The 15,994-nt window shown below is 39.2% G+C and overlaps 1 protein-coding gene across 17 annotated transcripts in view; it reads left to right on the plus strand.

Annotated features, from left to right (window-relative positions):
* RUBCN (rubicon autophagy regulator) overlaps nucleotides 1-15,994 on the plus strand; it is a 91,063-nt gene that overhangs the window by 28,154 nt on the left and 46,915 nt on the right. For 13 of the 17 annotated variants that reach the window (XM_053564522.1, XM_053564524.1, XM_053564514.1 and 10 more), the window contains exon 2: nucleotides 15,361-15,514. The exons of the other annotated variants lie outside the window; for them this stretch is intronic. In XM_053564522.1, coding sequence (XP_053420497.1) covers nucleotides 15,476-15,514 — 39 coding nt within the window. In that variant the 5' untranslated portion in view covers nucleotides 15,361-15,475. The remainder of the gene's footprint in view (nucleotides 1-15,360; nucleotides 15,515-15,994) is intronic. 17 annotated transcript variants of the gene reach the window in all.

A 15,994-nucleotide genomic window follows, 5' to 3' on the forward strand; every position in this document is an offset into this window, starting at 1 on the left:
CCCTCCATGTATGTGGCCAGTGCCCTACCCACTGAGCTACAGGCGCCGCCCTAACTAATCTTTCAATCTGAATTTGTCCCCCAATTCCAGACAACTGCTGCACTGCTATGTTAATTTTTCAGAAACAGAGTTACTGTAGTATTTTACTCAGAGAAGTTCAGTGGTTTTGCCTTTGAAAATAGAATTTTTTCCCAGCTACTCGGGAGGCTAAGGTAAGAGAATTGCTTAAGCCCAGGAGTTGGAGGTTGCTGTGAGCTGTGTGAGGCCACGGCACTCTACGAGGGCCATAAAGTGAGACTCTGTCTCTACAAAAAAGAAAATAGAATTTTTTTTCCTTCTTTCCTTCCTGTCTTCCTACTTTCCTTCCTTTCTTTTCCCTTCCTTCCTTTCTCCATCCTTCCTTCTCTCTCTCTTTTCTTCCTTCCTTCCTTTCTTTCGTTCTCTCCTTTCTTGAGATGAGGTCTTGCTGTATTGCCCAGGCTGCTTCTGATACTTCACTTCAGACTCTCAAATGGCTGGGACTATAGACGTGAGCCACTGTTCTTGGCAAAATAGAACATTTTCTATGTCAAAACTCCTCACTATTGTATTGAGTCTTTACTTAGTCCCTATGAAGTTCCTAGTTACAAAACCATGGCATTCACCCACTCTGACATCTTTCTTGTCATTCTCATTCCTGTTTATGTATAACCCCTATAGTACTTCCCTTTTTGCCTGGAAAGTTCTTAGACATCCTTTAAACGCTGCCCCTTTAGAAGGCATCCCTGACCTGTTCTTTTCCTTCTCTCTATTAATAGCATTTCTCACTGTATAGCATAGTTATGTAAGTGCTCATTTCCCTCATTTCATTCTGAATTTCCTGAGAGATTGGGTGGCTTCCTCTTTAACTGCTAAAACCTCAGAGCTTTACATATATTTGGTGTTCAGTGTATTTGTTCAGGGAATGAAAACATTAACAATTTGGTCATGTCTCTTACAGTTGGCCAATGAAAGGGCCATTTTTCCCTGTTTTATCTTTATTCATTTTCACTTTTTCATATTTATCTTTATTTCCTATTTCTGTTCTCTTTTCCCTTTGGTCATGCTAGGAATTAACAGTTTATGTTAAAATAGAAGCAATGCAGGATGATCACATGATTTTTGAGCAGTCTATACTGGTAGTTCAATTATTGTTACAAAAGGTATAGAAACATACCCTAAAGCTTTTAGGAAAATCACTACCCAAGAAGGGGAGGCTGTTATAGCTAATAGCAGGGATTCTAAGCTTGAAGCTTTTCTTAGTATTCTCTCTTCTCACAGTTGTCTCTGCTTTTTATAGCTTTATCACTTCTACTAAATGGAAATTATTTTTTCTTCTTCTTTTAAAAAAATGTTTTTCCTAAAAAATGAGATCCATCAATCTCCCTGGATGATTTTTTAAAAATTATTATTATTATTTTTAGAGACAGAGTCTGACTTTATCACCCTCGGTAGAGAGCCATAGCGTCACAAATCATAGCAAACTCCAACTCCTGGGCTTAGGCAATTCTCTTGCCCCAGCCTCCCGAGTAGCTGGGACTACAGGCACCCGCCACAACTCTTGGCTATTTTTAGAGAAGAGGTCTCCCTCTGGCTCAGGCTGGTCTCTAACCCGTGAGCTCAGGCAATCCATCCTCCTCCGCCTCCCAGAGTACTGGGATTACAGATGTGAACCATGATGTAGATGCTTTTGAGAAGAAACCCATAAGAACCATATGCTGTTCCTCTTCTACCGTCCTCCTAGATCATGATTTTCTTTTTGCCTGCCCAAGAGTCCTATAGGAGAGTTTTAAAATTTCCAAGGGTTTTTCCCCCCGTATGTGTTTTATTTTTGGTACTTGTTGTCTTACTGCTTTCCAGTTAGAGAATATGGTCTATAGTAATACTACTTCGGAGCATTTATTGACTTTTTTTGTGCCTTTGTACCATATTAGTTTTCGTGAATGATCTTTGGGTGCTTTAAAAAGGTTTTCTTTAGGATGTAGCTTTCTAGATCTAATAAAACAACTTTATTAATTATAGTATATATTATTAAGCTCTTTAGTCATTTTTTTACTTTTGATTTTCATGATGAGTGTTAAACTCCCATTACTATTGTTTTTTCCTTTCTTTTTTCCCTTTTCCGTTTATTCTATATTTTCTGCAATTTTTGATGTGTACATATATTTTATTTTATATATTTTGAGGTAATGTTATTAGATATACAAAAGTTAACAAGACACGTATATATCTTCATTATTCTTTCTTTGGCTTTTTAAAGCTTCTTGCCTTTTTTTTCCTAGTCAAGAGATTCCTGCCTTAAAGACAACCTTGATATTAATATCATAGTTTCCTACTATCTTTTTGATTGGCTATTTTATTTTAAAGAGTTATTTATTTCATTGGCATTTATTTTTGACTCATATTTGTTTGGTCTTAATCCTGTCATCTTTCAAAAATAATTTTTATAATTGTGTTTTAATCTAAAAGATTATTGAGTTTATTCCCCCCTCCGTTCCACATAAAAACAATATTAATTATAAGCTAAAAGCAATACATAGTTCCTAGAAACAACTTAAAATTCTTGTTGCTTGAGCATTGTCATTTATACTTTTTAAAAGAGGTAAAAAGTCCATGTGACTTTTTTTTTTTGAGACAGAGTCTGACTATGTCCCCCTCAGTAGAGCGTCACTACTTACAGCAACCTCAAACTCTTGAGCTTTAAGCGATTCTCTTGCCTCAGCCTCCCAAGTAGCTGGGACTACAGGTGCCCACCACAATGCCTGGCTATTTTTTGGTTGTAGTTGTCATTGTTGTTTGGCAGGCCCGAGCTGGGTTCAAACCAGGCCCAGCACCGTTGTATGTGGCCGGCGCCTAGCTCCTGAGCTACAGGCACTGAGCCAGATGTGACATTTTTTTTTAAGCTCTTGTATTCTGCCACTCTCAACTTTCCTCAGGCAGCAGATTTATCTTTCTTTTCTTCTCCACATCTGCAACAAATTTCCTTTTTGCCACCTGTCTTCTTTGCACATAATGTGGATTGATGGGCCTGGTGCACAGGGTCAGACCCACCTGTGTTAATATGTTTGTGGCTGCCTATTTGCCCCATTTTTCTCTGCAGCCATAAGGAAGGAAGGGATGCTTTTGGTTTTTTATTTTGATTGATGATCTTTGGGAGTATTTTAGAGTTTTTTAAAATCCCTTTGTGTTGAAAAATACTTTGTCTTCCTCCTCATTGAGTGGCTATTTTTTCTTTTATATCATTCACAGGCAATGATTTGAATATGAGTTTCTTTTGCATCCAGGGCTTCATTTGTAATATTTTCTGAACTGTTTCTTCCCTGAGCAATTTTTAAAATAGTTTGGTTTTAATTCTAATGATGGTTACCTTTTCCTTTTTTTTTTTTTTTTTTTTGAGACAGAGTCTCTATAGTCCTGGGTAGAGTGCTGTGGTGTCATAGCTTGCAGCAACCTCCAACTCTTGGGCTTAAGCAATCCCCTTGCCTTGGCCTCCTGAGTAGCTGGGTCTACCCATGTCTGCCCAGTGCCTGGCTATTTTTTAGTAGAGACGAGGTCTTACTCTTGCTCAGGCTGGTCTGGAACTCCTGAGCTCAAGCAGTACACCCCACTCGGCCTCCCAGAGTGCTAGGATTTACAGGCATGAGCTACCACGTCCAACCTTTTGCTTTATATAGTATGCCCAAAACTGAAGTGACCGAAACATTTTGTCTTTCCGTTGTGCCTTTGCTATTAAAGTAGTATCGTCTGCCTCCTTTACCCTGTTCCTAAAACATTCTGCTACCTAGATGATGTTAGGTGAGATCATAAAGTAATGAGGTTGTATTTCTTATGTGACTCATGAAAGCACCTTTACCATTTTGTCATAAAACCTTATCTGTTTCTTTCATTCTGTCAAGCGGATTCAAGTCTCAGCTATGTAGAAGTCATATCTAATATTTGAGGAAGACTTTGTAGCTTTCTTTTCTGCTTCAATGAGAGCACCAAGAACAAACAAAGCCTTGGAATCTGTGCTCATCAAGAGGAGATTTGACTTTAGTTTAAATGCAGTTGAGATAAACTTCAGATGGGGAGCACTTTGACCAGTCTCACAAAAAACAATTTTGGGGAGGGGGGGTTTGAGACAGAGTTTGACTCTGTTGCCCAGGCTAGGTGCCATGGCGTCATCATAGCTCACTACAACTTGAAACTCCTGGACTCAAAGGATCTTCCTGCCTCAGCTTCCCAAGTAGCTGGGACTCTAGGCACACACTACCATGCCCAGCTAATTTTTTTCTATTTTTAGTAGAGATAGGGTTTTGCTTTTGCTCTTGCTCAGGCTGTCCTCCAACTCCTGACCTTAAGCAGTCATCTCTCTGTGGCCTCCTAGAGTGCTAGAATTACAGGCATGGGCTACTATGCCAGGCCCCACAAAGTTTTTGGCAGAATTTTCTCTGAAGCAGAATGGGTAAGAAGGTTTTATTATAGGTATTCTTCCTGATTTAGTTGGATTCATTTAATTTATGCAATGGAAGTTCAAGGTGGGGGAGAACATTCTTAGCTACTCTGTGATGGTCCTTTCTACAGATTGTCAGTTACACTCTATCACATAAAGCAGTTGCTAGCTCCATTTTACAGTGAGGGAACTGAAGCTTAAAGAGTTTAAATGGCTTGCTCTTCCAATTTGTAGAGAGCTAAGATTCGAATAACAGTTTAGCTTGACTGTGATATGTTTTCTTTCCCCCACTATGTGACATTTTCTCTCTACTTATTAAAATAAAAAAGAAATCAGAGGACATTGAACTAGAGCTGAACTTGGATCCTTGAATGGGATGGGAAGAGAAGAAGCATTTCAAGTAGAAAGATCTGCATGAATAAAGTCATGGAAGTAGGAGTACAGTTGGCATGCTTGTAACCGTGTGGGAGAAAGAATGACTGTATTTAACTGGAGAAGGACTGAGCAGCAGTGTTGGTATTTATATTGGGGCCACATAAAGGAGAATTTTTAAACTCCATACTAAGGAGTTTGTTGGTGGCTAGGAGTCTGACATAAGGGACTTTCCATCCTTTTGTTAAATCTACTCTGTTGAAATTCTATGATTTGTTGTCATTCAAATTTAGCATGACTGTAATTTATTAAATAGGTATGATGTTCCAACGCATGCCCAAAGGTAATGTTTATTCCTTCTCTCCTGGGCGTAAAGATTCTGCTGTCAGCCATAAAATGGGTAGAACTGGCTAAAGGTTGGGTTCCCCTAGGTGCCCCATAGCTGACAGGCCATGTAAGAGTCAAGTGTGTTTTTTTGTATAAGCATATTACTTACTTAAGCCATATTATTTATATTCAAAGCAGCATATTTAACTACATAGTCTACAAGTTAAATACTGTATAATTAAAAACAAATATATAGGCAGATAAGAAAAATTAAATGGAAATTAAATGTGGTAATCTCGTGTTACCTCAGTGTTACCGATAATTATTTCACTTAATTATGTTTTTCTCTACCTTAAGGAGAAACCCAATGCTTATTTCCAGGAAGTACTTTCCAGCGTTAAATGTCCCAGGGGCCTACCTGACTGCAGGCTTTTCTGTATAAGAAGTCCTGATTCGTGGGTTATTTTAAAAACCTTCATGGGGCTTTCCAGTTTCTTGTTTGTTAACTTTGTTCAAATTTTTGATCCTTTATTGACCGCTAGTCTTAGGGAAGACCTAAATTGTTTCCCTCTTCTCTATACTCCTGTCATATCACTAAAGTTCATCACTGTTAACATATGATTATTTCCTTTGGTATTTTTATGTTGAGACCATACATGTAATTTTGCATTCTGCTTTTTATACTTTAACATGCTTTCATTAGCTGTGGAAATTCTTTTTAAATGTTTTTTCTTTGTTGTTGTTTTTTAGGACTTCTGTGAATAAACCAGCTTACTTGGAGCAGTTTTTACTGAGAATGGGAGATTAGGTTAAATGGGAATTAAAGATTAGATTGAGGCGGTCCTTGGAGGTGACAAGTTTTTTGGTGTTGTTGTTGTTTTTTATTTATTTATTTTGCAGTTTTGACCAGGGTCAGGTTCGAACCTGCCACCCTTAGTATGTGGGACCAACGCCCTACTCCCTGAGCCACAGGCGCTACCCTGTTGTTTTTTTTTTAAGAGACAGGATCTCACTGTGGCACCCAGACTGGAATGTGGTGATGTAAGCATAGCTCACTGCAGCTTCCAACTCCCGGGCTCAAGTGATCTTCTTGCCTCAGCCTCCTAAGTAGCTGAGACTACAGGTGCATGACACCATGCCCTGCTAGTTTGTTTTTTTTTTTTTTTTTTTTGAGACAGAGTCTTAAGCTATTGCCCTGAGTAGAGTGTCATGGTGTTATAGCTCACAGCAGCCTTTAGGTTGGGCTCAAGCAATCCTCCTCCCTCAGTTTTTCTATTTTTAGTAGAGATGGGGGTCTCGCTTTTGCTGAGGTTGGTCTCAAACTCAAGACCTCAGACAATTCCCTTGCCTCAGCCACTCAGAGTTGCTAGGAGTACAGGCATGAGCCACTGTGCCCAGGCACATGGCTAGTTTTTAAAAATACTTTGTAGCGAGGGGTTCTCATCTTGTTGCCCAGGCTGGTCTTGAACTCCTATCCTCAAGTTAGGAGTCTGACATAAGGGACTTTCCATCCTTTTGTTAAATCTCTTTGTTGAAATTCTATAATTTGTTGTTATTCAAATTTAGCATGAATGGCCTTCCAAAATAACTTCCTTCCTTCTGGGAACCAGCCCTTTTGATCAAAATTTTTTATTCTTTCACGATAACCTATCATATGGATATCCTACCTCTCTCCCTCTACTCCAGGGATCAAATCATTTCTTGAGTTGAGAAAACCTGACCTTCAGTTATAACCTCAGGTAATGATACCATGACTGGTTCCAGGTGAACAGCACACCATGGAAGGGATATGCCAATAAGCTGAAGCTGTTTCTTTTTACTGCTAAAAATTCTTTTTACTGCTAAAAAGAGCATTTGGGGACTGAAGATATATATATGTATACTATGTATATGTCTTATATTGAATCTCATTTTACAATTATAGAATACTTTTGCTTATTTTCTATCATGTATTTCACTTAATTTTAGGGATTAGTTATATTTTAGTTATATATTAGTTAAAAATGTAAAAAAACATTCGTTTGTAACTTTTATTATTTATTTTGAGACAGTCTCACTATGTCGACCTCAGTAGAGTGCTGTGACGTCACAGCTCACAGCACCTCAAACTCTTGGGCTTAAGCTCTTGCCTCAGCCTCACAAGTAGCTGAGACTACAGGCGCCCACCACAACGGCTATTTTTTGTTGTTGTTGTTGGAATTGTCATTGTTGTTTAGCAGGCCCCAGCTGGGTTCAAACCTACCAGCCCTGGTGTATGTAGCCGGTGCCCTAACCACTGAGCTATGGGCACCGAGCCAGTTTGTAACTTTAAATTTTTTTTTTTTTTGAGACAGAGTCTCAGAGTGCCATGGCATCATAGCTCACAGCAACCTCAAACTCTTGGACTTGAACAATTCTCTTGCCTCAGCCTCCCAAGTAGCTGGGACTATAGGCACCTGCCACAGTGTCGAGCTGGTTTTTCTATTTTTAGTAGAGATGGGCTGGTCTCAAACTCCTGGCTCAGCCTCCCAGAGTGTTAAGATTATAGGTATGAGCTACCACACCTTGTCTGTAACTTTTTAAATTTTGATGTTCAGTGTTATTTCTTATTTTAATTTGGCAATCCTAAAACTGAGTTGGCATTTAGGAAAACTTTTTTCTGTGAATACCTCTTCGAGTCACCTAAGCAATTTCTATTCCTCTTTATAGGAGGATTGTGGTCACAATCCTCCCAGAAGAAAATAAATAGCACTTTATTCTGAGATTGGCTATGAGTTGATGAAATGATTCTGGTGGAGCTGGGTTATGCTTTCCTTTGCCATTCAGGCCTGATTTGTCCTTGGCTTAGAGTGAGATACTTAGACATGAATTTAATTTATGGTGATTAAAGTAGAACATTCTTAGTTCTTGTAAAAGTGAGCTGCTTTCAACTTAATACACTTCAAAGCCCCTAGCTGTGTCCAGATAAAGGTTACTGTAATAATTATCCAAATAATTATCAAACAGGTTTAATATAGGAAAAATTGACCTAACCTGCTGCAAATGTGGTTTAAAAAACAAAGAAAGGATGTTTGATTTCTCGCTGGTGATCTCTTTACTTGCATCTAAGATTCAGGCATAAATGGAATAATTCAACCACTATGTGGGCTTCAATTTAATTTAGTATTTTAACTCTAAGGATAATTGTATTATCAGGGTAAAGAATTACAAAAAGATGAAGACACTACAAGAGATAGATAAATATAAAAAAATGTAAAATGGGACATTAAAAATTCCAGGTGTTTGGGGGAATAGAATTAAAGAATGGAGTTTTTTGTTTGTTGCCTTTTCTATCTTTATGATGAAAATTAAGTTGCTATCAGTTTAAAATAACTTGTTATTTTAAATAACTGTTATTTTAAAACAAGATGTTTTTCATAAGCTTCATGGCAATCGCAAAGCAAAAACCCACAATAGATACATGAAAAAAGGAAAAGCAAGGAATCAAAACACACTAGTAGAGAAAATTACCATACTACAAAGGAAGACTGTAAGAGAGAAAAGAAGAAAGGAACTACAGAAAAATTTAGAAAACAAGTAATAAAGCAGTTGTTAGTAAAACCTTATTTATTGATAATTACTTTTTTTTTATTTTTTATTTATTTATTTTTTTTGAGATAGAGTCTCACTATGTTACCCTCAGTAGAGTGCTGTGGCATCACAGCGCACAGCAACCTCAAAATCTTGGGCGTAAACGATTCTCTTGCCTTAGCCTCCCAAGTAGCCGGGACTACAGATGCCTGCCACAATGCCTGGCTATTTTTTGTTGCAATTGTCATTGCTATTTAGCAGGCCCAGGCCCGGTTCGAACCTACCAGCCTCGGTGCATGCGGCCAGCGCCATAACCACTGTGCTGTGGGCACCGAGCCGAGAATTACTTTAAACATAAATTGATTAAGTCTCTAATTAAAAGACTAAACGAATAGATATAAAAAAACAATATCCAGCTATGTACTGATTTCAAGGAACTCACTCGGCTCAGTGCCCATAGCACAGTGGTTACGGCGCCAACCACATACACCGAGAGTGGCAGGTTCGAACCCAACCTGGGCCAGCAAAGCAACAATGACAACTGCAACAGAAAAATAGCCGGGCATTGTGCCTGTAGTCCCAGCTACTTGGGAAGCTGAGGCAAGAGAATCGCTTAAACTCAAGAGTTTGAGGTTGCTATGAGCTGTGACGCCACAGCACTCTACCAAGGGTGACATAGTGAGAATCTGTCTCAGAAAAAAAGCAAAGAAACTCACTTCATCTCTAAAGGCACACACAGACTGAAAGTGAAGAGATGGAAAAAGATATTCTGTGTAAATAGAAACCGAAGGGGAGCAGGAATAGCAGGAATAAATAGACTTCAAATCAAAAGCTATAAAAATAGACAAGAAGAGTCATTACGTAAAGACAAAGGGGTCAAGTTAGCAAGAAGAGATAACAATTGCAAATATGTATGCAGCTAACATTGGAGCACTTAAACATATACAACAAATATTAACAGAGCTGGAGGGAGAGAGATGGACTATAATCTAATAATCAGGTGACTTTAATATCCCACTTTAAGTAATGAATACATCAGACAGAAAATCAACAAAGAAATATCAGAGTTAAACTACACCCTAGATCAAATGCATCTAACAGATATCTATCTACAGAACAGCTGTAGAATACACATTCTCTTTTTTCTTTTTTGAGATAAGAGTTTCACTTGCCACAGTACATCAAGGTAGGCAAGTAGCTAGGACTACAGGCACCTGCCACGAGGCCCAGCTATCTTTTAGAGACAGGGTCTTCAACTTGCTCAGGCTGGTCTCAAATCTGTGAGCTCAAGCAATCCACCTTCCTCAGCCTCCCAGAGTGCTAGGATTACAGGCATGAGCCACCGTGCCCGGCCAGAATACATATTCTCAACAGCACATGGAACATTCTCCAGGATAAGTCATATGGTAGGCTACAAAACAAGTATCAATAAATTTTTAAAAATTGAAATCATATCAAATACCTTTTTCAACCACTACACAGTGAAACTTGAAATCAATAACAAGAAGAACTTAGGAAACTGTACAAATACATGGAAATTAAACAACATGCTTCTGAACAACTAATGGATCAATAGAGAAATTGAAAAGGATAATAGAAAATTTCTTAACACACCATGCCTATACAAATGGGATATAGCAAAAGTAGTACTAACATTGAAGTTTATAGCAGTTAACATCTACATCCAAGAAGTAGAACAATCTCAAGTAAACAATCTAACATTTTACAAGGAATCAGAAAACAAGGATAAAGCAAACCCAGGATTAGTAGAAAGAAATAAGATTAGAGCAGAAATAAATGAGAGACCAAACAAAACCATATAAAAGACTAACAGTTTTATTTGAAAAGATAAAAAAATTGACAAACCTTTAATTAGACTAAGAACAAAAGAACACTCATAAATAAAATCAGAGATGACAATGGAGACATTATAATTGACCCCACAGAAATACAAAGGATTTTTACTACTTCTGTGTTTGGTAAAAGAATAAAAAAAAGAAAAGAAATACAAAGGATCATTAGCAATTCTGAACAAATATAACCCGGCAAATTGGAAAACCTAGAAGAAAGAAAGAAAGTCCTGGACACATAAAATTTACCAAGATTGAATCATGAAAAAATAGAAAACCTGAACCGATCAATTATGGGTAATGAGATTGAATCAGTAATAGAGTCTTCCATCTAAGAAAAGCCTAGGACAAGATAGGTTCACTGATGGATTCTACCAAACATTTAAATAAGAAGTAATACTAGTTCTCAAATTTCTCAAAAAAAAAATCAAAGGGAAGAGAATTCTTTTGAACTCATTCTATGAGACCAGCATTACCCTGATACTAAAACCATACAAGGACGCATAGAAAACTATAGGCAAGTATCCTTGAAGAAATAGGTACAAAAATCTCCACCCTCTTAAAAAAACTGTACTAGCAAACTGAATCCAACAGCAACGGGGAAAAAGAAAAATCAGAAGATAGCAAGTGTTGGTGAAGATGTGGAAGTAAAAGAGGAAAATTTAGACACTGCTGGTGATAACTTAAGTTAGTATGTTCCTCAGTAAAGTAAAAATATCCGCCAGGCACATGGTTCACACCTAATATCTCAGCACTTCGGGCGACTGCGTCCAGAGGATCACTTGAAACCTGGAGTTCAGGACCAGCCTGGGTAACATAAAAATACACAGAGTGGGGGCAGTGCCTGTGGCTCAAGGAGTAGGGCACCGGTCCCATATGCCGGAGGTGGTGGGTTCAAACCCAGCCTTGGCCAAAAAAAAAAAAAAAAAAAAAATACACAGAGTGGAATAGAGATTACCAGAGGATAGGGAAGGTAGGTGGGAAAGAGGAATGGAGAGAGCTTGGTCAGCAGGCAGAGTTACAGTTAGATAGAAGGAATAAATTCCACTGCATAGTAGAATGACTAGAGTTAAGAACAATATACTGTATATTTCTTTTTTTTTTTTTTTTTCATTCAGCAGTTATTTATTGAGTGCCAACTATGTGCATAGCACTGTTCTAGGTACTTGGGATGTATTAGTGAACAAAAGAGAAAAATCCCTGTGGATTTTACAATCTGGCCATGTTACTTTTGGGGTTAATATTTTCTTTTTTTTTTTTTTTTTTTTTTTTTTTATTGTTGGGGATTCATTGAGGGTACAATAAGCCAGGTTACACTGATTACTGTATATTTCTAAAATAGCTAGAAGAGAGACTTTTGAATGTCCTCATCACAAAGAAATGATAAATGTTTAAAGTAATGGATATGTTAATTACCCTGGTTTGATCATCACACATCACACACACACACACACACACACACACACACCTAGGTGTATCAAAATGTCACAGTGTATCCCATAATATGTATAATGATGTGTCAACGATGATTTTTTAAAAGATGAAGACACTAAACAGACCAGCTGTGTAGGTAAAACATTTTGTAAGTTTACTTTTCTGCAGCATTGAGTATATACCAAATATAGATTGTTTAGTGTATCTTAGAACAAGAGCTACATTCTTTTGTGGCTTTGTCATCTCAGGGACACTATTGTGAGGAAGGGAAGTTCTTTAGCTTTGTCCAGAGGAAACGATTAGTAGATTGGAATGCTGGGATTTTAATGTTCTTTGTAATTTAATGTTCTTCAGTAATTTTTTTTTTTAAGAGATAGAGTCTCATTCTATCGCCCTCGGTAGAGTGCTGTGGCGTGACTGCTCCCAGCAACCTTCAACTCCTGTGTTAGGTGATTCTCTTGCCTCAGCCTCCCGAATAGCTGGGACTACAGGCACCCGCCACAATGCCTGGCTATTTTTTGTTGTAGTTTGGCCGGGGCCAGGTTTGAACCCGCCACCCTCAGTATATGGAGCAACGCCCTACCCACTGAGCCACAGGTGCCTCCAGTCTTTGTACAATTTTGGAAGCCCTATAATGATAGGGCACTTAATGTCTGCTTTTGAGATTTTTTTTGTAGAGACAGAGTCTCACTTTATGGCCCTCGGTAGAGTGCCGTGGCATCACACAGCTCACAGCAACCTCCAACTCCCAGGCTTAAGCGATTCTCTTGCCTCAGCCTCCCGAGTAGCTGGGACCACAGGCGCCCGCCACAATGCCCGGCTATTTTTTTTTTTTTTTTGGTTGCAGTTCAGCCGGGGCCAGGTTTGAACCCGCCACCCTCGGTATATGGGGCCGGCGCCCTACCGACTGAGCCACAGGCTTTTGAGATTTTTTATGATGTTCTTTGACAGTTAACCTTGTAAGAAAAATACAGAATGAACAGAGTTATGCAGAGTCACCTCTGTATCTGATGAGTCAGCTGGCTCTGAGGCCTCTAAGATTAGATTTAACCTGTTGGAATGTGAAAACTGTGTCAATGAAAACAAAGCAGAGGTTAGCCTTAAGGAGGAAGCATAGGAGATGTAGAGTGAGCAAAAGTTGGCAGTCAGTTGACTTCTGTGATGGCAAATTCTTACATGTAACAATAAATGGTATTTTAGTGACCATCTTAGACCTATGTGCATTTTAGTTATCTTGAGGTATTTACCAGGACTAGTATAGAGACAGAATAAGGGAAGGCTGGTCACAAATATTTCATGGCATTAGGTTACCTGGAGACTCCTAGTTCAAATAAATTTCCTTTTTTTTTTTTTTTTGGCACAGAGTTGCACTCTGTTGCCCAGGCTAGAGTGTCCTGTTGTCAGCGTAGCTCACAGCAACCTCAGACTCCTGGGCTCAACTGACCCTCCTGCCTCAGCCTCCTGAGTAGCTGGGAATACTGACTCCTGTAACAACCCTTGCCTGGCTAATTTTTCTGTTTTTGGTAGAGATAGGATCTTGGTCTTGCTCAGACTGGTCTCGAACTCCTGAACTCAAGGGATCCTTCTGCCTTGGCCTCCCAGAATGCTAAGATTACAGATGTTAGCCACTGCACTCAGCTTCAAATAAATGCTTGATCGCAAGGCCTTCAGTACAACATACTGGAGTGAGATCTATCTGCCACCCTCCCCTTTTTGAGACAGGGTCTCATTCTATTACTCAGGCTAGAGTACAGTGGCATCATCATAGCTCACTGTAACCCCAAACTCCTAGGCTCAAACAATTCTGCTCTTGTTTCCCAGGTAGCTAGGACTACAGGCATGACTAACTTTTCTTTTTTTTTTTTTTTTGCAGTTTTTTTTGGCTGGGGCTGGGTTTGAACCTGCCACCTCTGGCATATGGGGCCGGTGCCCTACCCCTTTGAGCCACAGGCGCCGCCCCAGGCATGACTAACTTTTCTTTCTTTCTTTTTTTTTTTTTTTTTTTGAGACAGAGTCTTACTATGTCACCCTAGATAGAGTGCCATGGTGTCACAGCTCACAGCAACCTCAGACTCTTGGGCTTAAGCGATTCTCTTGCCTCAGCTTGCTGAGTAGCTAGAACTACAGGCGCCCGCCACAATGCCTGCCTATTGTTTGGTTGTAGTTGTCATTGTTTGGCAGGCCTGGGCCAAGTTCGAACCTGCCAACCCCAGTGTATGTGGCCAGTGCTCTAACCACTGAGCTACGGATGCCAAGCCAAGTGCTAGCAATTTCTTGCTGATCTTGTAGGACAGTAGTTTTCAGACTTTTCCATTCAAGTACTTTAAATGGTTTAGAAGAATGAGCCAGTAGCTATCTAGTTTGGAAGGATGTCCCAGAGTAGCTGAGTACAAACTTAAAACTTTTTTTTTTTTTTGCCGTTTTTGGCTGGGGCTGGGTTTGAACCCGCCACCTCCGGAATATGGGGCTGGTGCCCTACTCCTTTGAGCCACAGGCACTGCTCCAAACTTAAAACATTTTTATCTCAATTTTAGCTTTAAAATTGTGGGGAAGGAGTCCAGGCATGGTGGCTCGCGCCTATAATCCTAGCAGTCTAGGAGGCCGAGACAGGTGGATCGCCTGAGCTCAGGAGTTTGAGACCAGCCTGATTAAAGTGAGACCCCGTGTCTACTAAAAATAGAAAAACGAGCTGGGCGTTGTGGCAGGTGCCCGTAGTCCCAGCTACTCAGGAGGCTGAGATAAGAGGATTGCTCAAGCCCAAGAGTTTGAGGTTGCTGTGAGCTGTGACACCACAGCACTCAATCCCATGGTGACTGAGTGAGACTCTTATCTCTAAATAAATAAATAAAAATTGTGGGGGAAAAATCTTGGGTAATTTATATTCTCATCCATAATATTTGTGTGTAGGTATATATTATATACCTTCACTATACTATATAGTTAGTGCTTGGAAATATAGTAAATAAAAATTAGTTTTTTAGTTTCTTTTGTTTGGCAGAAGATTTTTGGTTCTGAGCAGAACCAAAATCTTTGTATATTGCACATGTACTGTTATTGTTCGTAAATGATCTTAACAGGTCATATTCCTATAAACATAGATTATATACTACTTATGTATATAAGGTAGTTGAAAAACACTTGACAAAGCATAATGGCATATGTGACATTTAAATGTGACATTTTTTGTTTTTTATCTTAGTGCTCTTTATAACTTTAATCCACTCAAAGTTGAGTTTTATACTAAGGTGAAAAATTAGGTGGGTGAGAGAATGTTAGGATGTGGGGCAAGAGACTGCTTGGTGTAGACTTTCTTTGATGTGAATAGGATCAGGAACAATAAAGTTAAACTAACCGTCATTAAAATTGATGCCTTTGCAGGAAGGAGCACTGGCAGTTGCTGGGTAATTTAAAGACTACTGTGGAGGGTTTGGTGTCAACCAACAGCCCCAACGTCTGGTCCAAGTGTGGTGGCCTGGAGCGGCTTTGCAGGGACATGCAGAGCATCCTCTATCATGGGCTCATCCATGACCAGGTATGCAGAACTCTTCTTTTATGCCAGATTGGCTGAATTGCTTGTTGGAAAGAAACAGTTTCACTAAGTTGGTTGACAAGGATATGATGAAGCCCACTACTGTCTGTGAGCTCTTGAAGGTAATACTGTGACAAAAAGAACATATTTTTTTGTATGCAGAATATTTCACTTAGTGCCTTATATACCGTAGACATTAGTGGAATGAGTACATTTCTGGTAGGACAGCAAATCAGCAACAAGAGGTTAGTTCAGTTGATTAGTTTCCTGTTGTTGCTGTAACAAATGTCTATAAACTTAATGATTAGAACAAATTTCTCATTTTACAGTTCTTGAGGTCAGAAGTCTGAAATGAGTTTCACTAGTTTGAAACTAAGGTGTCATTAAAAAAGAGAGAGCTGGACATGGTGACCTGCGCCTGTAGTCCCAGCTACTCGGGAGGCTGAGACTGGAGGATCGTTCGAGTCCACGAGTTCTGGGCTG

This window comes from Nycticebus coucang, chromosome 16 (genome assembly GCF_027406575.1).
Source record: "Nycticebus coucang isolate mNycCou1 chromosome 16, mNycCou1.pri, whole genome shotgun sequence".
Classification (NCBI taxonomy): Eukaryota; Metazoa; Chordata; class Mammalia; order Primates; family Lorisidae; genus Nycticebus; species Nycticebus coucang.